At 45.4% G+C, this 25602-nt stretch overlaps 2 protein-coding genes across 14 annotated transcripts in view; both read right to left on the bottom strand.

Moving 5' to 3' along the window:
• LOC306818423 (mitogen-activated protein kinase kinase kinase kinase 4-like) overlaps nt 1-17669 on the bottom strand; it is a 36760-nt gene extending 19091 nt beyond the window's left edge. For all 13 annotated transcript variants that reach the window (XM_079336009.1, XM_079336010.1, XM_079335998.1 and 10 more), the window contains exons 1-7: nt 17365-17669; nt 16975-17040; nt 6407-6463; nt 2016-2141; nt 1396-1506; nt 527-617; nt 35-165 (exon numbers count right to left, since the gene is read on the bottom strand). In XM_079336009.1, the coding sequence (XP_079192135.1) occupies nt 35-165; nt 527-617; nt 1396-1506; nt 2016-2141; nt 6407-6463; nt 16975-17040; nt 17365-17421 (639 nt within the window). In that variant the 5' untranslated portion in view covers nt 17422-17669. The remainder of the gene's footprint in view (nt 1-34; nt 166-526; nt 618-1395; nt 1507-2015; nt 2142-6406; nt 6464-16974; nt 17041-17364) is intronic.
• Nucleotides 17670-21273: 3604 nt separating this feature from the next.
• On the bottom strand, nt 21274-25602 carry chst10 (carbohydrate sulfotransferase 10). Its single transcript, XM_079336012.1, has 6 exons — nt 25186-25602; nt 24728-24855; nt 24122-24231; nt 23811-24036; nt 23571-23676; nt 21274-23402 (listed from the first exon to the last, which is right to left on the bottom strand). Exons 2-6 carry the CDS (start codon nt 24831-24833, stop codon nt 22850-22852), a joined length of 1101 nt encoding a protein of 366 aa, XP_079192138.1. The 5' UTR covers nt 24834-24855; nt 25186-25602; the 3' UTR covers nt 21274-22849.

Genomic DNA, 25602 nt, shown 5'->3' with positions numbered 1-25602 from the left:
CCTGTTTTATGTGAGGTTCTGTGGAGGCGCTTACTCTGTAATCGTAGGTAGCATCCGGGTTCTCGTCGCAAGCGATGACCTCCGGGGCCATCCAATAAGGAGTCCCGATGAAGGTGTTTCTCCTCCCGACGGTGCGGTCCAGCTGAGCGCTCACACCAAAGTCAACTACGAGGAGGGACGATAGTGAACACAGAGGTCAAGGTGCTGGATGAGCTCTCCAGTCACATGTCATACTGAGTGACATGATCCTGATGGAGGTGCTGTCTGACCCCAACTGGACCAAAATCAATTTAGAGGCGAGTCAGACTGTGGAAGGGACGCCAGGTGAAGCATCACATCGTGTCTTCGCTTCTCTCTTTTTGTCAGCAGTCAAATTGTGAATGTCCAGAACAGTAAGAACATTTAAAAAAGAAACTGCAAAATGTGACGTAAATATAATTTCAGCGTGCATCAGCGTATCCTGTGTGACTGTGTGAAGTTGTATTACATACATAGGACAGACGATGTAACATGGAGGGAAACTCACCCAGTTTGACTTCAGCGTTCTCCGTCAGCAGGACGTTCTGGCCCTTGATGTCTCTGTGGATGACGTGGTGGGCATGAAGGTGGGCGAGACCCTGACGAGTACAGAAAGATACATGACTGTGAGAGGAGAGGGAACAATTAAAGAAGAGGAGAGGAAAGGAACCGAGGAGAGGAAAGCAGAGGAACCAAAGAGAGACGAGAAGAGGAACCGAGGAGAGGAGAGGAAAGGAACCAAGGAGAGAAGAGAAGAGAAGAGAAGAGAAGAGAAGAGAAGAGAAGAGAAGAGAAGAGGAACCGAGGAGAGGAGATGAAAGTAACCGAGGAGAGGAGAGGAAAGCAGAGGAACCGAGGAGAGGAGAGGAAAGCAGAGGAACCGAGGAGAGGAGAGGAAAGGAACCGAGGAGAGGAAAGCAGAGGAACCGAGGAGAGGAGAGGAAAGGAACCGAGGAGAGGAGAGGAAAGGAACTGAGGAGAAGAGAGGAGAGGAGCTAAAGAGAGAAGAGAAGAGGAGAGGAACCAAGGAGAGGAGAGGAAAGGAACCGAGGAGAGGAGAGCAGAGGAACGAAAGAGAGAAGAGAAGAGGAACGGAGGAGAGAAGAGAAGAAGAGAGGAACCGAGGAGAGGAGAGAAGAGAAGAGGAACTGAGGAGAGAAGAGGAGAGGAGAGGAACCGAGAAGAGGAGAGGAAAGGAACCGAGGAGAGGAAAGGAACAGAGGAGAGGAGAGAAGAGGAGAGGAACCAAGGAGAGGAGAGGAAAGGAACTGAGGAGCGGAGAGCAGAGGAACCGAGGAGAGGAGAGGAGATGAAAGGAAGCGAAGAGAGGAGAGGAACCAAGGAGAGAGGAGGAGAAGAGATGGAAAAGGAGCTCACTCTGAGGATCTCTCTGGAGATGTAAGCGATCCAGTCTTCCTTCAGCTGGTTCCCTTTTGTGTTCTTCACCAGGTCCGTGATAGAACCGGCTCCACAGAACTCCATCACCAACTAAAACACAGGGAACAGTGATCATCAGAGGAGATCTAACTTACACCTGACAAATCAATAATGTTAAATAATGCATGCTTAACTCTGTGGCAGTGAAATGGGCGGTTTTTGGCTGCAACATGATCAATTTAGTCACCGTAAATGTTTTTGTATTGAATCTAACAGTCTCCCAAAAGGAAGGAACTCTAAGAAACGGACCTTTCTGCGAAGAATAAATCCGATACGTGACTCTCTTAAAATGCAACAAAGTCATTTTATCTTGAAGGAATCGGCTGCTGCACCAATCGTGTGTGAATTTGGTGTTTAAACGGTTGCTTCGCTTCCGATGCTAAATCTGCATAACGCACGATTACGCTAAATCTGTGTGTGGCGGAGGCGCAGCTGTAAACCAGCAGCAGCAGCAGCAGCCTTCTGCCAGGTTCATATAAATCCATAAGATTTAAAGGAAAGCAACGTTATGGCTGAAACAAAGTGGAAGAAGTCCTCATGGCAGCTCCGTGGTTTCTTACCCATAGCTGGTCGTCGTGTCCCGGGGGGCTTTTCTTAATGAAGGCGCCGTAGTAGGTGGCTATGTTTCGGTGGTGGGAGTACTTCTTCAGCATATTGATCTCAAGTTTAATCTCCTCCTCCTCATCCTTGAAACATTAACAAAAAAACACCACACACACAAAAGTTACAGAGCAATAAAAAGACAAGATTGTGAAATAAAACCACTTTGTGGCGTTTTTGGGGCTTTAAGTGACTCAAATCACTTCACTTCCACATTTAGGGTCATAGCAATGAGACAACACCCTGCTTTGTGGCTTTATTTCAGCATGACCGCGTCTTATTCATCTTGAATGTCGGACTCGGCTGTACGACAATGCAGCAGGAGTCGCCCGTCTACCCGCAAATGATTCCTTTGTTTAGGGATTACTGATGCATGAGTGAGTCTCATGTGGAGGGCGGACGTGTACAGTGGCCCTCGTGTGCATTTAGCCCCATGTTAAAACATGAATAAATACACATTAGATCAATGGTTCTACATAGATAAACATAGCTGGATTATTTATCTGCAGGGGTAAAAAGAAAAGTCCACCTCTAACAATCCCTGCAAACAAAAAGAATCAGTGTTCATGGTTATCACTTTACATCCCGTCTGTTTCACACAACCAGGTGAAGCCTTTACCTGGATTATTAAACCTTCGCTTCCTCTTTGCGCTTTAAGGTTTACAAGTTAAAGGTTTCAAATTGCAACAGCAGGTTGCTTCTATTTGCAGGCTGACCTTTGAGGAGAAAAACGTCCACAATCTCAGTGTCTCCACTCCAGGTACATTTTCGCCATCGCAGAAAAAAAACACACCTTTTTTATTGTTTTGGTTTTTTTTAAAAGGTGGTTTATTTTTGTGCTATTTAATGCCTAGTTCAGGTGACATTCAGGATTCAGGGGGTCCACGTGGAGGACGACAGCCTCTGTACACGGGGCGCACGTACATATCACTATGCTGCCGCCGCACTCAGTAAAAGATCCTTTGGCTGAAAGTTGAGATACAGCTTCTGAATCGCTCTCATCAGAGCCGCTGAACTCCCTCGACTAACCCAAACACTTTATTGTGTTTGAAAAGCTATTTTACCAAACTGAAAGCGTGAGTTGCCTTTATGTGCCTACATGTTTGTTTGTTATTTTAAGAGATCAGCTCGAAATCAGTCCGACACATCCAAACAAACAAACAAACAGCAGAACACGGCCGGTAAAATCTGGTGGTCTGCAGGGTAAAAAAATAAATAAATAAAAACACAATCAGGTGCAGATTCAAAAAGTGAAACAACAGCTGTGTCTGCTTATAAAAACTTTCTAATCATCAACTAATAAATCAATTTCTTCTGCTCTTTTTGTGTACGAGGGAAAAGTGTTTTCACTTCAGTTCGATATGCACGAACAGGGTTTTGAAGATCTTGTGCTCGAATCGGGTGTTCGAGGCTATCTCTACGAGTGGAAGCTGCTGCGGTGCTGTGCATTCTGGGAGTTGTTGTCTTCCATCCAAAATGAGGCAAAAAGACACTTTCTCGCTCAAACGTTCTGCTACACACGTGACCCGCCGTCAGTACAGATTCATGTGAGGGACACGTGAAGTCTCCGTTTAAGTCAGTTAGAGTCCTAATTGTTTTTTTCGAGGCACTTAAGGATTAAAAAAGGACCACAACCCTTCAGAGACCACTCAACGACCAAGCAGAGGTAAGCCGGTCCACCGCAGTTCTTTCTGCCTTGTATCACCCGACACACGGCGAGCACGCCAGCCTCCATGCGTAGTGTTAGCACCACAGCCCCTGTTTCAAACGCTCCTTTACTGGCAAGAGAGAAAGCAGCAAACCTGTCGTGAATCACATGCAGCTATAAAAGGTCAGCGCTCGCATCCGATAGAAAGTTGAGGAGGATTAACCGTGACACAGTAATTGAACACATGCAGGGATCAGATGTGTTCCTCTGTGGTTAGGAAGTACAGTAGGACGAGAGGGGGGAGGGGGGGGGGCTGTGCAGCATTATGACTGCAGGCTACAATGTGCAGGATTTGCCTCTTTATATTAACAGCAACGTATAATTTCCCCAGGTTTAAAGCACAAACAGCAGAACATTCAGGGACAGCTGATGTGGAATATGAGCAAGCACAATCTGAAGTAAAATGGCAGCAGGGTGTCTGTGCAGGCGGCCATACTGCTGCTGCATGACTCGTCTGAGTTGACGTAAGCCTTTCTGTTGTACACTGCACCCCCCCTCCCCCCCCTCCCTCTCTTTCCCATCCTCCCCCTCTCTGCTCTGCTGTGCAGCTGTTGGATTATCACACCGCCCCGGCAGAGAGAGCCTCGCTCCCACAAGTCAGGTGTGGAGGTTAGAGGAAGAGTGACACAATCAGACGGTGAAGAACGAGGAGAGGAGGAGGAGAAAATGCGTCATTGTACTAGAAACACAGATAAGTTACTAATCTGTTGTACTAGGTCAACATAGATCATTTATAAGAAGATGTACCCGACTCAACTTCATTTTTTAATTTATTTCCTCGTATTTGCTCAATTCTTCATTTATAATACGCGTTTCTTGCCTTACTATATCTCCCTCTATGTGTGATACAAATGAACATGTGTTGCCAATACAAGGATCCAACATATGCAGACTAAATGATCAGCCATATATGCCGAGGTTAATTTTCCATTTCTTACTTTTTACAGCCCTCTATTCTTTTTTCATTTTTCTACAATGAGCATCATGATTATAATAGAAACAAGTCTCTCTAAATCTCTTGTGATTCTTCTTCATGTGGACCAAGGACTGGAAAATTTAACGGTCGAAGACTGGGTGACGTCACCCGTCTATTACCGCAGGGCGACGACCGCCTCAACCCGACAACAGGCGAGGTTAATACGTCTCCTGCTCACTGTGTGTGTGTGTGTGTGTGTGTGTGTGTGTGTGTGTGTGTGTGTGTGTGTGTGTGTGTGTGCTGTGTAACGCTAACAATCTGCTACTCTCTGATTCATTTGTGAGAAATGAGTGGAGAAAAAAATTAATGTTTTAAAGGATTATTACAGGTTTTATTTTAGATTTCGAAAGGACAGGTGTGCTGTAAACAAACAGTCTCAGTTGGAAACTTTCATTCCACATGCTGTCAGTAAGTGCGGACGATACTGTGGGCGTGCCTTTCTTCGACATGTGCCGTCACATCAAACAGGAAGCGATTGAGTAACACGGCTTACGTGATAACTAATTAGGTGAGTGTGTTGGCTCTGACTCAGCGTGACCTCGGACGCTGTGAGGAGTGGCAGCGGGGGCGAGTTCGGGCAAACAGTCTCTCAGCCGCTGAGTCAGGAGCCTCTTCGGGGGTTGTGTTGATCTCTGTGCAGGTGCACTGAATATTGGGAAATCTGTTCTTATCGGGGTAACGATGCATGAGGGGGAAATTTAGCAGACGACTGTACACTCCTGTTCTCCGTGTTTGTTGCATGTGCAGCAAAGCGTGATTCCACACTCATTACGACGGCCTGTGTGGGTGTTTGTGCTCTGACTCTTCCTTGTGTTCCGGCGTGTGTTTCGTGTGTGGTTGTGTGCGTTCCCCCCTCATCTGCAGATGGGACCTCACACAGCTGAGGGCAGCACGCCGGCCGCTAAATGACGCACTTTGCTCAATAAAGCACCCTGTTGCCCGGACCCCTCCCCCTGCTGTTTATAATTCAGCGTGGGCTCATTATGAATCCTGGCACTTTCCTTCTCTGTAAGCTTGAAAACATGAAGACGTCAGATGTAAAGGAATGTCCCTTCATTTTAATATCAACCAGACAAAACGCTCAGTCTCAAACATAGCTGGAGGATGATGTATTAGTGCAGATAGACTTTTCTTCTGTTCAGCTCCCAAACCAAGATTTTAATTGGAGGGATCATAATGAATAAAATCTCCAGCAACCAGCTCATCACTTTTATGCTTTCAAGCTGAAACTGACATGACTAATCTGTAAATCGAAGGAAAGACAGAATGTACCAGATGAAATGTCATCAGACGGTTAAGTATTTTTTTACAACCTGTGTCGACCTTTCTGTTCAAGCAGTACGAGGGCTGGGGATCTTTGCGTGTCTCACGATTCGATTGGCTGTCTTCATGACTCAAAGTCTATCTATTAACGAGTCCAAACTTCAGGATCTGAATTACTTCCTGCTTCATTTGGTGCTATACTGAGTTAAAGAACGAGCTTTAGTCCTTCACAGGGAGCAACTGATTAGAAAAAAATATATTTCTGGAAGTTGTGAATCCATTTAAAATCCCTGTACATAAATCCCCCCCCCCACCTCTAACTGTGTGTATTGCAGATCTGTGCATCCTTTGAAAAGTCCCCTGCCTGCCTTTGTTTACATGTTGGTAGAGAAGTTGGAGCTCACCTCCGTGACGTCCATGACTTTGATGGCAGCCAGCTGTCCAGTCTTGACGTGACGTCCCTGGAGAGAGAGAGAGAAAAGAAGGAGGTGAATGTTCACTCTGACAACACTCGGCCTTGCTCACACTCACTCTGAGCATCCATGATTACTGGGTTTCTGTCACTAACACACACGCTGTGGCATCATCGGACAACATGCTGATTTCTGGGAATGTTTGGGAAGTTTTTTAGACATCACTCAGTAAATAAATGCATACAGAATCCATGTCTCTCATTGATCATCTTACATGTTTGTCGTTCCCATCATCGTATTACAAACTCAACCCAGATGTATCCCACGCTATAAGTAAACCTTCCTATATGCAGTACAGTACATACCGCCATATAAGCTATAACGGCCCAACATTCCCAGACTCCTTTGCTCTCCTAACACCCTTCTGCCACTCCTTACATCAACAAAGGACCGAAATAGAGGCCTCTCCTCTGGCCCTCCCTCCGACCCCGAGAGGAGATAAAACACGGGAGCGTGGGTATTCCCCTTCTGACTCTCACAACGCTCTGTGTGTGTGTGTGTGTGTGTGTGTGTGTGTGTGTGTGTGTGTGTGTGAGCACCGTTCACTGCAGCAAGTGTGTCAGCGATGTCAATACACTGTGCAGACCTGCAGAGGGACGATGCACACATAAACACACCATCATCTCAGCCAGTGCATTCCACAGTCAATTGAAACTGTATGGATTATGACAATAAAAGCCACGTCGGCTTAGGGGCCCTCTTTCTTTTCAGTGGGGGGGGGGGGGGTAAGAGGGACACTTTACAATGCCTTTAATCCACCACACTTTGATCCCAGGCGTCGCCAACACAAAAACAACACTGGGGCTGACATCACGGCCGCTGATGGCTGACGCGGCCCGCTTCACAGACGTTACAGGGAGGAAGTCGGTCGTCAACCTCAAACCTACAATCTGCCCGACACCATACAGTAAGTGCACTTAGAGCATCCTTCAGTAAGGAAGCGAAAGTGTCGTCAGAGTCAAATGAAACTAATCGATAAGACGGGAAAACACAACTGCAAACACATTAGAAGAGAAAACAAACTTTTCATGTGGTGCGAGAAAAAAACCAAAGCGTATTTACGAGATGTTTTCATGCAAAGCACACACATCCTTTACTATGACTCACGGAGATGAAGAAATCCGTTCTCAGAATTAATTCGGTCTTAACACCATTTTCCTTCAATTCAATTTCTTCTTCTAACGAATAAAAAGATCCGTCCTTCAGACTAACATCAACACAAAGAGGAGTTGTGCTGCTTGCAGCCTGACCGGGTGCAGTGTGACCTCCAGCTTGTTGTGGTGCAGGTTAGAAAACTTCAGACAAACACTGATTAAAGAGAAGAGTGACAAACTCTGCGTATCTGTGCAGTGGTTGGTTGTTTCTCTGCATGAAATCAAAGAGCTTAAAAAATAAAATAAAAAAAAAGAGGTCTGAGTGATTTAAGAAAAGGAGCACACTATGAAGAAGACTGACTGTGATGCATGTTAAACAAGGATTTTAAGAGCACATCTCCGATCAGATCTGTATGTTTGGGAACCAGGACTCTGATGTCATTTTTTTTTTTTGCTCCGTTTGTAGCAGAACAAGAAGCCGACGCCGACTCATCGCCACGACGTCCCTCTTATGACGCGAATCAGCATGAAGGATGCAGAAATCCAACGTCCCATCTTAACAGACAGACGGATGGAAGAGAAGAACTTCAGAGACACCATTTACTTAGTTACTCACTAACCTCTCTTTACGGCTGCACACAGCTTTGAGCTGTTAAGTAGACAGAGTGTGCGTTAACAGATTCAACGAATGGGAGTGTGTTCTCAGTTTTACACTTTGACTCCTTCCCCCGTTAGTCTGAAGAATTCACAGTCAGATGAGCGCCGATGGGTGGAGAGAGGGTTTATGTAGACCGCATCATTATTGCATTTCGATACCACAAAACAACCGAGTTACGCAACATTAGCGTCTGATTGAGAGCGGCGAGATGCCTCCGTTACAAGTTTCCCTACATGCTGTTTTTCCCTTACTGCAGGTTTTAATAATAAAAAAATAAAAAAACAGGAGCCTGATGAGTCTTGAAAAGTCATCTTTGAATATATATTTTTTTAAATCAGCGGGATGTTTACTCGTGAGTTCTGCAGGAAGTCAAAGAGACAGAAGGCTTTTAAGACGCAAGGAGCCGCTCCTCGAGAGGGCTTCAACAAACGGATGTTTGACATTTCAGCACGTTGAAATGCATGAATATTTAATCATTTAAAACATCAGTGTGGTTGTCTTTTTCAAATACCTAAATGATGCCGACTGCCGCACCTTTAAAATGTTCCCGTTTCTGATTCGGAGAAATCTGTTCGCACAACGAAATTTATGTAAAGAGCACGATTAAAGGATCTTCTGGTGAAGAGTCCATTTACATGAAATAATTACATACTGATTTGCACATTTTTTCCCTTCTACCTGACACTACTCTGGTATTTATTTAGGGCTGTTTTTGGGCCCAATCTGGTGGTGAAATCTGTTTCTCAACACGTCTGAAAGGGATGCATCTTTCTGCCTTGACTTCAAACTGAATTAATAATGAGCGGTTGGTGAACGCTGGTCGCTCTGTGCCCTGGCAGCAGCGAGCTGGGCGTGTCCGTCTGGAGAGGTTATCTGAGGCACTGAGCCATCACTCAGCCCTCCATCTCCTCTCCTCCCGTCACAGCTCCTCTTAAGCGTGGCCAGATGTGCTGCTGGCCTCTCTCCAGCTCGCCACTGAGAACCACCGACCGACTTGTTGCCTTGAGGGCCGAGACGTCAGGTTTAAATCTACCCTGAAAACAAAAACCTCCCCTTCTTAGAGGGCTCAATGAACAACAGTGCAGGACACGAGACATTTGATTAGAGAGGCTGCTGGCACACAAGGTTTGTAGAGTTTAAATGAGCCTTTTCAGACGCATTAAAGGGACATTCTGCTATTTTTCTAAACTTGTTTTTGGATCCAAAAGGGAACATATATGGCTATATTCTTATCAAGGATAAAACTATCTATTCAAAGCTACTTAACTATTAAAAAACGGATATTTTATCTTGCAGAACAAAGGAGTTGCTGGTCCAAAGACATGCTTGTCAGCCCTGTTAGCCAACGGTCCAGGGTGCACACCCGCATCTTTCTCGGATGCGGGGGATGGATGAATATTTCAAAAAAAGAAAATCTTTTCTGTTCTGAAACTTCGCCAACATATTTGTGCAACTACGACAATTCTCCTTTCGAGACTTTCATTCAATGAAAAGGTTCTAAAAGCTGTAGTGAACGTTTTGCACCAATTTAGACCTCGACGTGTAAAAATAGGCTCCTGCTTAAAAAGCTTGACTCCCTCCTGCTCCCACAGCGCTTCACGATTACTCCAGAGCCTAAGTGCACCGTTAGGACTCGTTAGATGTTTTTAGGGCGGATTTTAAGGTGACAGCAGCGAGCAGTAATGGTCGGCAGCATTGTTAGTGGTCTCCGTGGAGGGGAGCTGTGTTTCCCATACACCTTTCCACTGCAGTCTAAATCGACCAGAACCTTCACCTCCCCTACCGCTCTCACTTCACCGCGAGATCCATCACACTTGGCACACTATTTCCAAACACTGGCAGGACTCCAACACACTGTTTTCCACCAACAAGGCTCCTGGATCACACTGCAGCTGAAAGCTGGCCAGCCGTGTAGGTGCAAAACAAAACGTGCTTTTTATATTATTAGTTCACACAGAGAGCGAGGGAGCAGCGGGGTGCCACGGTCTGCCTCTTCTAAAAGGTCACTGGTGAAAGTGTGTTCGGAGTGGTACGGTGTAAGACGGTGGAGGTGGTAATGAGGTATGGATGACCACCCTGTGGGGTCGGACAGAGGGGGATAAAACAGGCAGGTCAGAGTCGCCATCTTCCTCTGGAAGCAGATACATCGACTGATTTAACACACTTCCCTAACGCACTTCAGACGGAGGCTCGGGTTAAATATATGATCAATCAGCAGTAAGAGGCAGCACATGACATGCAGGGCTGTGCCCCGCTCCCGTTTCTCCAGGCTCCATCGCTGCTGCATACAAGCACATTGACCCAGTTCTCCCACACGCAGCCTCTGCCCTGCTTCTTCCACTCCTGCACTCCCAAGAGGAGTCAGCAGAAGAGATTAGGAAGGGAAGGAGGAGAGGTAGAGGCAGCGGAAGATAAACTGTAATATGTGGCTGCATGGAGGATAAAGAGGAGGAGAAGCCGAGAGAGGATGACAATGCAATGAAAGCATTAAAGTGCATGAATGGGAGAAGCCAACGCACGGAAAAGGAGGAACAAGAGTCTCTGGCAGGAGGCAGCTTGATGTGACTGTGCATTTATTGATCCCAGTGCGGTAGCTGTGAGGGATTAAAGGGGCATGGCGGAGTCTTTCCCTGAAGGATTCACACTTAAAGAGGTTGCAAAAGTCCAATCAGCGACAAAGGCAGCAAATATAAGCTTCAGCTGCAGGTTTGAGCGGCAATCGAGCAGCGCCATCCGAGACATCCAAACTGGAGCGAATAAAATCTGCCAGGGTTTTAGTCACAGTCTCGGTCTTTTAGTTCTATTTCACGTGATGCAACCCATTGTAACCTGCAGTTAGTGAGTGGGGATGATCAGTCCTGCCCGTCTGTAACAGTTTCATTAAAGGAAAACAATGATTTTAAATTGCTGCGAGATTTTGTTACTTTTCAATAAAGTTTGATAGTATTTGCTGTTAAATGTTGCGCTACATTAAAAATACTTTGTATACTGTTCACAGTTTGTATTCTCAACTTTATTAAAAGGAAGTTAGGCTTCTTTTTTCGCCCGGCAGTATCGAGAGCGTGGAGTTTAAAATTCTCGTATTGTGACAACCCTGCGTCCTTCCACACAAAAGCCTCTTTTTGTTTCCCTCCGACAATCTGAAAGATGGAAGACAAGGAAAGCGGGTTCTTAAAGGAGGAAAAGAGCTGTCAAGTGGAGGCCTCAAGACAGACAGGGAAGAGGCTGTCTCGCCTGCCAAGCGTCTTTGTGTCTCATCTCAACACCAATCGGCCGAATGAGACACACGCACGCACGCACGCACACACGCGGACGGACAGACACAGAGAGTTCTGTTGAGGCAGTGTGGCCAGTCAGCGAACGCTGCAGGTCTTGTGACACCCATTAGAGAGAGGGTCACTATGGAGGGGAGGTGGGAGGCGTGGACGTGCGTGCGGTCACACGGGAAGTGACCATTCTTTTGACCAATCAGCGGACTGCAGTGTTTAGCTCCGCTTTTTTCGGGGTCTGCTCGATATTCTTGGCACCCCCCAACGGAAGGGTCCCAAAAAGTAGGACGGTACGGATCGGTTATTTGGGAATCTTTCCCAGGATTAGTCTATAGAAAGGTCAAAAAATGTGCGCCGTACCGATCCGAACCGAGCCGGAAACGGGGCTAAAGAGATGCTCACACCGCGTGGCCGGGGGGGGGGGGGGGAGTGTGTCAGATTCTGTACTTCTGCTACATGTACACATGCTTACAGTTTACACAGAGCTGCTGCTGGCCTGTGTGTGGAGAATAGAAACAGAGTGACACATCATGCCTTGTTGCAGCATGGGCGACACACTCGACTCCTTCCAGTGTTGAATTAATGCACCAACAGAACATCTTCTGAAGCACATTATTGTGAAGTCTGCATTTCTTAATATTTGCACAATTATTCCGAGCACTCCGCTGCTCTGATCTGCATCAACCCCACTACCTTGAGGGCTGAGCAGCCTCGCCTGGCTCCATATGGCACTGGTGGGTATTTAACTAAGAGTTGTGGACCGTCCCCCAGCAGCAGCTCTGTCCATCATGCAGAGGACAGAGGCTGCTCTTAAAGGGGAAACAAAGAAAAAAGGGTGACGAATATCAGAGCTGGAAAAAAAGATGAAATAAGAACTCGTCCTTCCGTTTGCTGCTGATGCAATGGCGAGCACTCAGACCTGTGACTTTGCTGGTGTTTGTCATTGAGCTCTGGCACCGCACCAAATAATCCCCCCAAGTCAATTTAGCAGAGGCTGCACACACATGACGGGAAGAAAACACGAGTGGGTACTGCCGAGGTCGAGGCACTCCCAAAGGATGCATGGCAGGGAGGCAGGGAGGCAGGTTGGCAGGAGCTCTGCAGCCTCAGGACTGACTATATATGGCCTTTCTGCAGAGCGGCAGGGAATCTTTCCAGCATACCACGCACAATTTAAGGAATTATGTCCTCTTCTCTGTTATCATTACTCATTATGTTCCTATATCCAGAGCGAGGAACCTGAAATAGTCCAGTGAGCCGGCTGGTTCAGAGCCAACTGATAAGAGAAGGAGGGAGGGGAATATCTTTGTGCACTCAAAGAGCATTTTTTTTTAAATGACTAATGAAGGGAGCTCAGCTGATGTGTGGCATGCTTCGAGTGTGCATCAGAAGTGGATGTGCTGGTTTGAGGACTCTCACTCTGAAGCCCGATTTAAAATGGAAGAAGAAGAGAGCTGATCTCGACTTAAAGCTGGAGCAAATACTACATAATCAAAATGATATCGTCTAATCCCAAGGCTAAAAGAGTTAGCTGGTTATTTAACTAGTTATGGACGGTACTTCCTCCAGATCTATTTTGTCTCATTTTGCATGAAAATGTCTCCAAAGGAAGCCGGACCAAAAACATGATTGGGAGTTTATTGTTAACATGTCGAAAACTGATTGGCTGGATTACGGAGCGGGCCTCTACAGGCCTTTTGGGGAACTGCAGTTTTTGACAGATGTGTATTTGCTTCTCTTTTAAACCCTGTAGGCTGTCAGTTGAATGTGTGAGGTTTGTGGTTATTAAAAGAAACATGCATGCCAGTGTGTTTTTTAAACTTTATGCCGCAGGGGTATTTTAGCATATTAAAAGGTGCAACGGTTTTTTTGCTTTTTTTTTTAAATCAGTACAAAGATTCAGGGTTCAGTCTAATGAGCAGGCAGGCTGATGCAAAACTCAGAGATGTGGTAAGTAAGCTTTTTGACTATGATGTCATTTTTCATCACGACTGTCATTCAAAAATGTGCTGCGCTGTGTTTGCAGGGGTTTCACGCAGAGGCTGCAGCTCGAGAGCCGGCGGCACAGACATGAGGAGTTGACATGGCATTTTTGGGCTTTAGAAAAAAAAAGAAGAAAAAAACAGCTTGAATTTTCTGGGTTCAGCTGCGAGTTGTTCAACACAGCGGAGATACATCATGGGATCTGATTGGAGGAAAACAAGGTTCGTTTATAATCCAGTCCAGAGCCAAGTGGAGTTTGAAATATTCCAATCCATGAGCCAAATACGAGATTACTATCTTGTGTTTATGCAAATTAAATCTCGTTATCTCTAGAATATGAGGTGTAGGACTGGAAACACTTCATGTCATTCAGAAGGCTGTTTTGACACATGCACTGAGCCTTTACTGAGTAATGTCATCAGATTGTAAAAAAACGCCGGAGGAGGCCTTTCTGCAAGAGTTTTCATTTTAAATCTCTACGACTTTAAACTGTATTTAAAAGCGCTTCGACTCTTAAGGTCACTAAAAACCGAGCATGTTCAGTCCACCTTGAACTCTGAGGGGGAAATGCCTCGAAGGAATCAGAAGTCTACAAATCAAAGACTAAAGAAACTCAGCCACATTGTGTTATCTAAGAAAGGGCCTTGCAATCTGTGACCAAGTGCTCGACAAAGCAGAAAAAAAAAAGGGCTCAGAGGGAGAAGAAACTCCACCCCGTTTCAGTTGGGGGGCCTGTTGTGATTATTCAGTCCGTTGGCGTTTGAAACCCTGCAGACAAACTCCTCCTTTCTGTGGATGTTAACCCACTGACGGACTAGAGTGAGGGGACAAACCCAGCTTTGTGCGAGTGCTGGGGCAGGTTCTGTCTCAAACTGGACAGCTGCTCTTCTACAGCTGACCCCCCCCCCCCCTCCCCTCCTGACACTGCACATGCTCACAGGCCACACGCTCATTCAACTGGTTAACATGACAGTCGATGCAGCGATCGACAGCTGATCGGAAAGAGGCTGCTGCAGCATGCTGTAGCCTTGGTTTGCAGTAATAATCCATCACTTTATCTCATCCAGGCTGCTCCAACCGCGTCTTTGAGTCGACTGCAGGCTAATCTCACGGCCCTTCGCTAGTCCGAGCTCTATTCCCACACAGCGGCGCTTGCAAATAGAATTAGCATTGGCCAGTGAATGGAGCGAGAGATTAAACAGGACAAGCTGTAAGTCAGTCCCATACGTCCGGCTCATAACCATCTGGATGGACGATAGCATGCGAGCGTCACACGTCTTTAGTGACAGGCACTGGGTCCTTCTGTCTATGCTGCACAGGGGGCGGCTTTCAGGTGCACATAGATGGGATGTGGCTCTGCAAGATGGGGGGGGGTGGGGGGGCTCCTGAAGTTCATCACACTGGGGGATTGAATGCAGGTCAGTGGAGCACTGTGGGCTCAGAATTAAACACTCAGCTTAGCCCGCTGCTCAGCACACGGGCAAATTGATGCTTTTTTTGCTTAGCCTCCTGTTAGCCTATTAGCAGCCAGTGATGTGTTAAAAAAAAAAAAACTAGACGCCTGGTAAATGTGTGGGTACGTGGGGGAAATCTCATTAAGTGTGCCTCGTATTAAAACCCCCCATTGACCAGCTACCTGCAGCATTAACTGCTGAGGTGATATTGTGATATCTTTTGATATTGCATGTTTAATGATCGATAGTGTCTATCATGCACAAATACATGGGCAACCAAAATCTTAACTTTTTTTTTTTAAGCTAATTTAGTCAATGTGCAGGAGTTGCAATTTTTATATAAAAAAAAAAAAAAAAGGAAATGACTCAGCATCAGTCGCCTCAAATGTAAGATCAGGTAGCGCCGAGTACTCCAAGTGATGCACAGAGCCGCGACTTTATAAGTCAAGAAACCAACCTTTTAATCAAGGCGCTAGCTGAGAGTGTAATTTAAGTCAATGGGAGACTAAATGCAACTTTTTCACCTCAGCAGCCACAGTGATTTATTTCATCTTCAACCACAATCGGCCGTTACATCCCCCCCTTCTCCAAACGCACCAGACTCCGTTGACAAAAACGCAACTGTGCAGTAAAAACACAAGTGTACAGTGTGACTCGGATTGGCCTTAAAAATGAGAAAATGTGCATCAACCTTCACTTCACGCACAACTCACGCACTTAACAAAATGATCAGTTTCTTTCATGGTAATAAATTATTTTGTTGCTCTTAAACGGTAGCTTTATGCTGTCTAGTACTTGGATTTATTCTGACCACCGACTGTGATCAAAACTAAAAACAACACGATCAGAGCAACACTGGCTGAACTAAGCAGATCAACGTTAGCGGCGACCATTAGCTCGTCTTAAATCAATGTGCTCCACTTGATCTAAGCGTTGGTATTCTGTCCGTTTTCATCGTGCAGAGGTTTTTAAATAAATCGGTGCCGAATTCACTGCAGAGGTTTCCTCCGCTCCAAGATGAAAACACAGACTACGTAAAACCAGCATTAAAGCTAAAAACAGCAGTTTTATATCACAAATGAGCCTTTTTCTGATGATGTTTGGCAGAAGCAGTAAAGGTGATATATCCCTTCAAGGCATGTTTTTTTTTAATATTCCTAGATGTAAATCTTTATCATGTTTAAAATGAGGCATGCACTCTATTCTTTGTTGGACTGCACAGGATGTAAGCAGACCAACCAACGATGATGTCAATCCAATCGTATCGCTTCAGGAGGCTTTTGTCAGAATCGTTTTTCACTTTACACGAAGAAAAGAAAATCTCTATCATCATCCTATTATAGCAGTGAGTGAAGTGCTCAGTAAATCAGACGTCCTCTTAGCATATAGGTGTGTGGTTTAATGTCATGGAGCAGAGAAGAGAGCTGAGCTAGCTGCAGCATTATCACAAGGAGGCCCATTACAGCAGTAGGGCTCTCCAGTCCCTCCATCAACAGCATCTTTGACTCCTGCATTAGCTTCTCTCTCTCTCTCTCTCTCTCTCTCTCTCCCTCCTTCGGCAACGTCTTTCAACAGCAGTACTGTTAATTTTTCTTCAGAGAAATGTGACACCAAGGCCAGATGGCCCAAAGGAGAAGTGTAAAAGTCCTGATTTATGCAGGACAGAAAAATGTGGATTTGTTGAGAAACGGAGAAAAAAAAAGAACCTTGCAGGATTAGTCTTAAAACAGATTTCTCCATCCTGGTTTCAGTGAAGGCAGGTGATGCATCAGACAGCAGACTGTCTGATTCACCTCTCAGTTGAACAATTAACAATAACAGCAGACTCATGGCAAAAACAAGCTCCAGATCCACCTCTGTGTCGTCTGAAATGTGACGTGATGAGGCATGCTCGTAAAGACAGTCGGATATTTGATGAATGCATTTGTTTTTAGACTCGATTAGGAGGAGGAGAAATTTTTAAAAAAAACCATTTATAATCTTGAGCATTGACTGTGAAAACAGGACAGGGCAGGCCATGCACTGCGCCTCAAAAACCAACCTTGTATACTTGTCCATAGGTGCCATTTCCAACTACCTCCACCAATTCAAATATCCCAGCCGGATCCTGAAAAAGAAAAAAAAGAAGACTTGGTGTTAAATATGAGCGTTTTGCTGGATTTATTTGATAGGAAAGACAGTGTCCGGTGTAAGCCAGCTGTTGCGCCCTGGTCTTCCCTACATGCCAAATGCATCTCGAACAAAGGAAAAGCAGACACTGGCAACACCTCGCCTCGGCTCAGCGGTCATTTTCAACACTTCAGCTGCTACAAGAAGACACACGGCTCGGTTTTATAATGTCGGCCACGCGGGAAAGTGTTTGTTTTATCGAGAAATGTTGGATAATAAACGGCTAAACATCAACACACAGGCTCGGTTCGGCAGCACTCACCCGCAATGAAGCCAAGTCGATGTCTACCAGACTTTTAGCTGGAGAGTCGTTCGCCATCTTTCAAATAAAAAAGCCGAGCTTTCCTTCGCGTGGACGCAAAAACAACCGCCGCTCGAGCATTTGCGGGGACTTGTTTTGTTTTATTTTTTTGCGGTGAAATCACGCAGAGGCCGTCGCGTGTTTCCTCTCTGTGGGGCTCCGCTTGTGAGCAGTGAAAACGCCGAGCTCTCGTTACTCCATGTTGAGGTGGCAGCAGCGGGCTAACTGTCCGCTCTCTAGCAGCTCGTGCCACTGATGACAAGCTCGAGTCGAGACTGCGACTTCCGCTAGAGAGTTTCAACATAAAAGCCTCGGCGAATTACGGTTCAAACGTTCATCAATTATTTTTTGATTATAATTAATAAATGTTGAATCTGCTTAAAATATGGTATGTGTTGCCCTGAAGATTAACTGAACAAATATTACATGATTGCCACAATGATTTAGTCAAACATCATTCAAAAAAAGTTTATGAAACGTCAAAAACATTTCATGAACAGCATTATGAAAAATAACATTTACCTTTTGATAAATCTAAATCTTGCGAAATGTATTAGGCTCTTAAATAAATGTCGTGTGTGTGTGTGTGTGTGTGTGTGTGTGTGTGTTCCCGCGTTTGTGTGTGTGTGTGTATGGAAAGTACACTTACATACAGTAATTATTAAGATCATTTCCACAACTCAAATTAACACTTTCTGTACTGTACATGGATCAGTATTAAACAGGGATGCTGTTTAACACGTCTTTAGACTAACTCATAAACTCAAATTATAACATCCTCCTTTTTCTGTAAGGAACTGAATGATAAAGTGGAGATGTTTAGATCATACTCGAGCATTGTCAAGCATTATTTCCTTTACATTGAAAGTGAAGCTACCCAACTTCCGCTTTGAGACTGCCTAACTCTCGCAGCTTTGACTGCGAGCCGCAAAAACACAGGAAGCCGGTCGGCCTCTCTCAGAAAGAAAAGGGCTGGGCCTTAAAACATCAAGCGTGAATATCGAGATGATCTTTAATGCGATAAATACATACTTATTAATACACACACAAACGTGCATTTCAACATCTTAAAAGGAGCAAAAAGCCAGGTGAAATAAATAGGGGCGGACCACAGCATCCTTCTGGACATGCGCATGGTCGACTCCACAGTCAATATTGGTAATCATGGGTGTGGCAGGTGAGCAATCTCAGGAGTGATGCTGGCTGTGACAGTGCCATGTTTCCCTCAGCAGACCTACATATTTTATATATGGAGCTGACAGTCTGAATGAACTGCAGCCTTAACTTGCCATCAAAGCAAATCAATGCATGGTACACTGAATAATAAATCCCAGAACCACACTGATGAAAGTCTGAATAATAGGAGAGACTACACTAGTGGATATCAGTTTTTATATCTATTTTGTCAGATCAAATCCTTCTTTTTTTAAGAACAGTGTTTACCAGAGTTATAAAATAATAAGCATGGGGGGGGGGGGGGGGGGGGCTTGTGGTTCAAGTGTGCGACCTATATATGGAGGCTATAGTCCTCAAAATGGGGGTCCAGGTTACAGTCTGACCTGTGGCTCCTTTCCTGCTTGTTGTTCTATCTCCCTCCCTGATTTCTGACTGTATCCACTGTCTTAGCACAAACATGAACATTTATAATTACAATAATAAAATAAATAAGAATGAGACAAATCCAAGGGGGCAGAAGGACTCGAGTAGACACTGCTCTCATTCAGAGTCCAAAGTCAAGCTTGTTAAAACATTATCATAAAGACAAGATTTAAAAACAGGCAGTGTGAGAAAGCTTGCTCTCCTCTGCTCTTCAGTCTGGTTCATGAAGGGGTTCAAAGCTTGGATACCAGAAACCTCCAAAACATCACCAGACTCCACTGAGGCGCAGTAGTTACTGGTCTTATCCCACCTGGATTTTTTAGATGTTTTTTTGTCTGTTATTTTGAGTTAAATGCATATTTTTTTAAATACATAATATTAAATAAGAAATTAAACGCACACAACAATGGCCAATGGACTTGAGCTTGTATTGTTCTTTTCTACACAACTCAAAGTGCTTTGACGCCGCATGTCACACCTACACACTGTTATGTAAAGAGACAATCAGAAGTGACTAATCCCATTCATACCCCGCCGACGAAGCAGAGGGAGCATCTTGGGAAGAAGTGACTTGCTCAAGGACACACTGGACATGTGGCTGCAGGAGCTGGGGGTCGAACCCTCGACTGCCCAGTTGAGAGACGACGACTCCATCGCTGAATCAAATGTTGTCAGACACTTCGGGTAACAGAGTCTGTCATCGAAAAAAATTACATTAAGACACAAAATGATGAAGCCAGGAAATAGAAAAAAAAATATATATAGTTATATATGAGTTGAATATAGGTTACAAAACTACTGTATATAGTGTAGTAAATGTAGTTTATTCTGGGCTTCTTAAATAAAAAAAGGAGTTTTTTAAATGAAGTGTCACTCCCCGTCATTTTTAACGAACAGCACCAAACAGGCGTCAGTGGTGTGTTTACACAGAGAGGACAAATGTTCCGCTGCAGAGCTTCACTTATTTATCACAACCCCACAATGAAACGCTCCCAACAGACACAGCTAATCTTTTGCTTAAACAAACTCAACATTCAAACAGCAGGGCTGGCTGAACCGGTCGGACAGGATGAGATCTTCCAGCGGGGTGACGCACGCACGCACGCACGCACGCACGCACTCACACACACACACAGAGACAAAGCCTCAACTTAAAGCACTTAAACTAATACTTAACACACTTAAAACATGCTTAATCCACCTACTGTAAGGTAAACTTGTAGAGAGGACACTGTTAATGTAAATCCTGCACGACCACCTGTGTGTGTGCGTGTGTGTGTGTGCAGCTGAAATACACTTTTTGGCCCATATTTATTGGTTCAAATGTCAACACAACACTTGTCAGTGGGGGCAGTTCTCCAAGGGTTCAGATGGGCTTGTAGCTGTCACATTATGAAGAGTTGACTGCCCCCCTGTGGATTTTTAACGTCATTGCATTTGGACATTTACTACCTGTACGTGTCAACAACTGTTTCCAACATTTTGGTGAAATAACTGTCATGGCGGTGTTTAACATGTGTCAGCAGCAGAGCCTGACGAGGATCTGTTGTGATCTGCTGACAAGCGACAAAGTGACACCGATGCTACGCATCAGTACTGTGACACTTTTTAAAACTAGAATTCAAATACCGGTAATCATTTCAAGTAATAATCACTTTAAATGAGTTGAATAAACAAAAATCTGCTTTAATTGTGTGAATTTAATTCAATTTTCAACACAATTTAAGATATTTAGTGAATTCAGTGTAAATCCCATCCCAGTTAAAGGCCATGTCTTTGTGCAGTTTGAGGCCCCTGTGCACTCAGTGTTCAACTCGTCAGACTTTTTATGGTGTATTGCAGATACATCAATGTCAGCAGACAAAGTTTTCAATGTGTGTAGGTATGAAACACGTATATAAATGGACAAATAAATACAATTCATGCACAAATAATTCTCGGGATGATTTAGAAATTGTGTCCTCGTGTAGTTTCCCATCACCTTCACGTTTGGAGTAAAATACACTCCACCAAATTCTTTGTTACTGATGTTTTCCTAGTCTGTCTACAAACCCCCCAATGATGAGAAAATTCCCTCCTCTCCGTCTTCTGCCTGCTCCACTTTTCAGAAAATGTGTGCTCAAACAGGCCGTTTTGAGATTTTCCCTTCATGACATCACAAAGGGCAGTAGCCCCTCCCCCAGGTGGGTGACACTCCCACAGCTAGGTGTTTGTTCTGCCCTCTGAGTCTGCCTTCTCACCGTAAACAATAGGAGCAAAGAGCACATACGCTTTGTTCTTCCATCATGTTTCTTTATTACTAACTCGTGTCGTCCTGTCGTATTACAGCCACCTGCCCAGAAGGTGGCGACAAAGACCATCTATACTTCAGACCCTGTGTGCCACCGTTAAGCAGGAGGTTAATAATATTATATAAATAGCAACATGTGATACAAATGTTGAGTTGCAGGTCATGTTAAGAACATTTACACACGACAGTCCTGATAGAAAAAAGGAGCCTTTAAAATCCAGTGCCAGTTTTCTTCAGAAAGAGCTGAGTAAATACAGTCACGCACATTATTTTTACCTTTTCAGCTTTAGTAAAGGCAGAACAACGGCTACAGTGCAGATCAGGACCACGACCGCCCTTTCACTGTGATAGTCTTTTTTTTTTAAAGCATTTTGATGCTGTTACATGGTATTTAGAGAAGACTAAGGATTTCAAACCTGGGCCATATTTTGAAAGTGAAAACATCTCCTCGAAGTTCTTGTTTTTATTACTGACAGGCTCAGAGTGTTAATCCAAATACCAGTCAACACTACAAGACGGATTTCACCAGAGATGCTCTGTGAAGTCGCTCTGATTACGAAGTCAGAGATTTAAACGCCACAGGACACTTGAGATGTTCGTCCACCGCCTCTTTTTATGTCGTTCGCCGTTGCTGGATTTGAGTTCATTGAAAACATCAAAGTCGAAAAAACATGAAGCAGAGGAGGGGGGGGGGCGTGTCCTGTGAGGTTAAATGATGGTCAGAATAAGTATTTTACCTGAAGACAGAAACATCTTTCTCTGTCGGGATCCTTCCTTTTAAGACCCTGAACAACAATCTGAGCGTACCTGTTGAAAAAGAAGGACACGTCGTGGACGCGCTTTTACAGCCGGTCGCACGGCGCCAAGACTACTCCAAAACTTTTTTGAACCTTTCGCCTTTAAAAACCCTTAAAATCTGTCAGAGCGATGCCCAAGTTTAAAAACACTTAAATCCCTCTCAGTAGTTCTTAATGGAGAAAATAACAATAAAAGTTACATCATCTAATCTATTAAAGAGGTCATCACGTCAAATAGTGTTATTTTCTTGTCAGTCAGATTCTGTAACATCTGATACAGGCCGCCTTCATCTTTAAGACTCGACGTGTCGCAAACGCAAAGTTTCGCCAAAATGGACAGAATCATAACAGTGCAGTAAAGTAGCTACATAACGGGGCGACGCGCCCGTATACCTGGGATTACCGAGTACATGTCGTTAGCGTTCAAATCAAAGACGGGGAAACGCTCTCCTCCGTTCACTCTGTACACGAGTGTTTCCAAACTAAAAGCACGCATCCTTCAGCTTTCAGCACAACTGAGCGACAGCTTCTCTCGCATATATTAAAAAAACACTGTTAAATATAGGAACGGCAATTTGAGGCCAAAATAGCGACGACTTCATCAGTACTTTTTAACACCAGTTGCTAAAATAAGAACAAAAAAATAAGAGTGTGCATCATCAGTCTTTTGAGTGTGCCAGCGCTGACGCACACAGGCCGTTACCACGCACCTCTTGGAGAGCTTATTCAGTGAAAACCTGTCTTTTAAATCAGTGTTTTTTTAGTTCAGTAGAAAGTCTGGACTGGGGTAACCGAAGAGGTGGAAGTCGCCCTGGTAGCGTGCGTAAAGACGTCGGATGTCCCGCTTGCTGATGCCTGAGAAGTACTGCTCCACCTTGGTCCTGTTGTAGCGGGTGATGCCCGGAGGAATGGCCGGGTAGGACACCAGCTGGTCGATGCCGGCCGCTCTGAGGATGTACGGCGCGTCCTCCTCCAGCGTCTCGTGGTGACCCACCACGCTGTAGTGGATCTCGCACGGCGCGCACAAGTCGGCGTACGTCACCCAGTGGATGATGTGCTCGCCGAACTGCCGGTCCAGGCGGTGGCGGCCTTCGACGTCGCCCAAGTAGCGCACAAAGTCCTCGAAGTGAAGGCCAGAGGCGGCCCGGTCGCTGTCGCGGTGGCTCTTTCTGTACTTACGGATGATGGCCGGAGCGATGTCGTGCTTGTACCAAGGCTCAAAGCGAGGGTTCTTCACAAACTTGTCCTTGAAGGCGGAGATGAGGCGCTCAAAGGGATCCCGCACGATGAGAAACTTAAAGTAGGCGCCTAATCTGTTGGGGAACACAAAACGTCAGGAAGGAATCCGTCCTTTAAAATTCCCTCAATTTTTTTCGAAGCGACCAGGCTGTGGTCATCAAAACAACCGATCAACGGATGTGCAACAAAAACACCTAAATCTCAGATTTTTTTTTTTTTTTAAACATCCTCCACAAACTCACCTGTGAGTGATTTCCTGCGGCTTCAGAGATGAGAGGCGGGGCAGGCCGTTCTTCTCGTGGTCATGAACCAGGTTTTCTGGGATCTCCTCCACGGAGGGGAACGCGCCTGCCGACGACAAACACACGAGTCATCAACTGGATTAAAAAGGCTGGATTTCTCTTCAGTGATGCTGTCGCGTCTGCTGGTTTAGAGTAGAGATAAGACGTGCGCTTTAATTACGCCCATCAGTCCATACTTACCATTGAGCACCATGAGGACCTTCTTCCATTGCGTGTTGCCCACTTTAGGCGTCTGGCAGAACAGGATCTTGTGTTTGTCGCACACAAAGATGCGGTCCAGGACGAACTTGCTGATGGAGACGTGAGTCAGATTCCTGAGGCTGCTGTTCTTACACGCAGCTGACAGCGTCTCCATCCGCCTCTCCGAAACCGACTGCCAGTCTGCCGCCGTGGGTCCGGCTGACGGCTGAAAAAAAAAAAACGTGACCTCACTGTGACTGACACATACGCTTTAGGGATGTGAAGGTGTTGTTGGAAGTCGAGTTAATCACCTGATCGGATGACTTCAGATCGGGCTTTTCTGGAACAGACGCAGGGTTGGGTTTCACCAGCTTGGCGCCTTGAACCGTCCAACTCTGACCAGCAGCCCTCTCTCCATAGTCTGAAAACACACATGCATTTAATCCCACTATGGCCGCTACATAAATCCCAATATCAGATTCTCAATAACAGTCGGAATTTATCGCAATAAATTAATAAATATTAAAAAGGCAGAGTCGGTCCTCTGCCTTGAGTTTTATGTTTTGCTTCCTGTTGGACAGGTAGGTGCAAAAACCCAGACACGGTGTATGTACAAGCAGTAAACGTCCACACGCCGCCCCGCAGCGAGTGTGCACTTCTGGGTTCGACGCGCCCAGGAGGAGGTGTGAATGTCCCCTGACTCCACCTTTAATGTTAAAAATGCCGGAATAAATCACACAAAAATAACGCTTTTTCAGGGTTCACGAGGGATGTGTTGCAAACACAAGTATTCTCTAAATCAGGAAGAAAAGCGTAAGAGTTCATCTACACGGTTTTATTTTTTATTTTTTTTTGTAGCACTAAATCCCATGTGTGTGAATGTCTTCATTGGTCAACATCTGGCACAGCAGCCTCACCATCTATCGCCCTGAAGCTGATGAACTTGCTGACAAACATGAGGATGAGCAGCACCCAGCCGCAAGCCCCGAGGAGCAGCCAGTGGTGCCGCATCGCTCCGCCCATCAGCCGAGGGCCATGGAAACACCTGGAGGGACGAACACACACACACACGAGAGAATCACACACTGGTTATGAACATTACAACAGACCAGTACCACCTAAAACACGGGACGTGTAACCATTACTAACTCCAACATGGACGTCTCCCATGACCAACAATAGCGCGTGCTGTTAGTGATGTAAAGTGAATGAAACACCGATAACTAGAACCCTTCAACTTAGTGAGGCTAGTTAACGAGCTAGTTAGCCACTCCTGTCCCCCTCCCAGACATCAGTTATAACATCCAGTCTATCTCAGCGAGGCTAGTGAAATATGTCGACACCTCTACGGTCACATTACACGTCATTATCTCACCTGCTTTAGGAGGGACAGTTACTTCTAACTGTGGAGTAAATGTTGTACGGTGACATCGCGTCCTGCTGCGTCCCCTGTTTCTCACAACATCCGGCTGCAAGAGCACATACACCGGCTGCGTCCGAAATCTCTCCCTGTTCACTATAAAGTGCACTATGTAGTACACTAGTGGGACCTTTTGTAGTGCTGTCCGAGCGTGGTCGTTCCCTATAGAGGGTACATCCCAGCACCCACAGCGTCCAAATCTCCTTGGCCAAACCGGAAGTAGTTCCAGACCCGCCATGTTAAGGATCTTCCCAAAGCTCTTAAAGGGTGCGTTTCGGTTCACTTATTCGCAATCTCCTCGGTCCTCATTCCTCGGCCGAACCGGAAGTAGTTCCAGACCCACCATGTTGAGGACCGTTCCAAAGCTCTTAT

Source organism: Symphodus melops, assembly GCF_947650265.1.
Source record: "Symphodus melops genome assembly, chromosome: 23".
NCBI lineage: Eukaryota > Metazoa > Chordata > Actinopteri > Labriformes > Labridae > Symphodus > Symphodus melops.
The sequence above is the reverse complement of the archived record's forward strand: the minus strand, read 5'-3'. Positions and strand labels throughout refer to the sequence as shown.

Coding starts and splice junctions, on each gene's coding strand:
- chst10 (XM_079336012.1), bottom strand. CDS start 24,833: ATGGGCGGAGCGATGCGGCACCACTGGCTGCTCCTCGGGGCTTGCGGC. Junction 24,037..24,121: donor ATCTGAAGTCATCCGATCAG/GTGATTAACTCG, acceptor TTTTTTTTTCAG/CCGTCAGCCGGACCCACGGC. Junction 23,403..23,570: donor CCGCAGGAAATCACTCACAG/GTGAGTTTGTGG, acceptor GTTCCCCAACAG/ATTAGGCGCCTACTTTAAGT.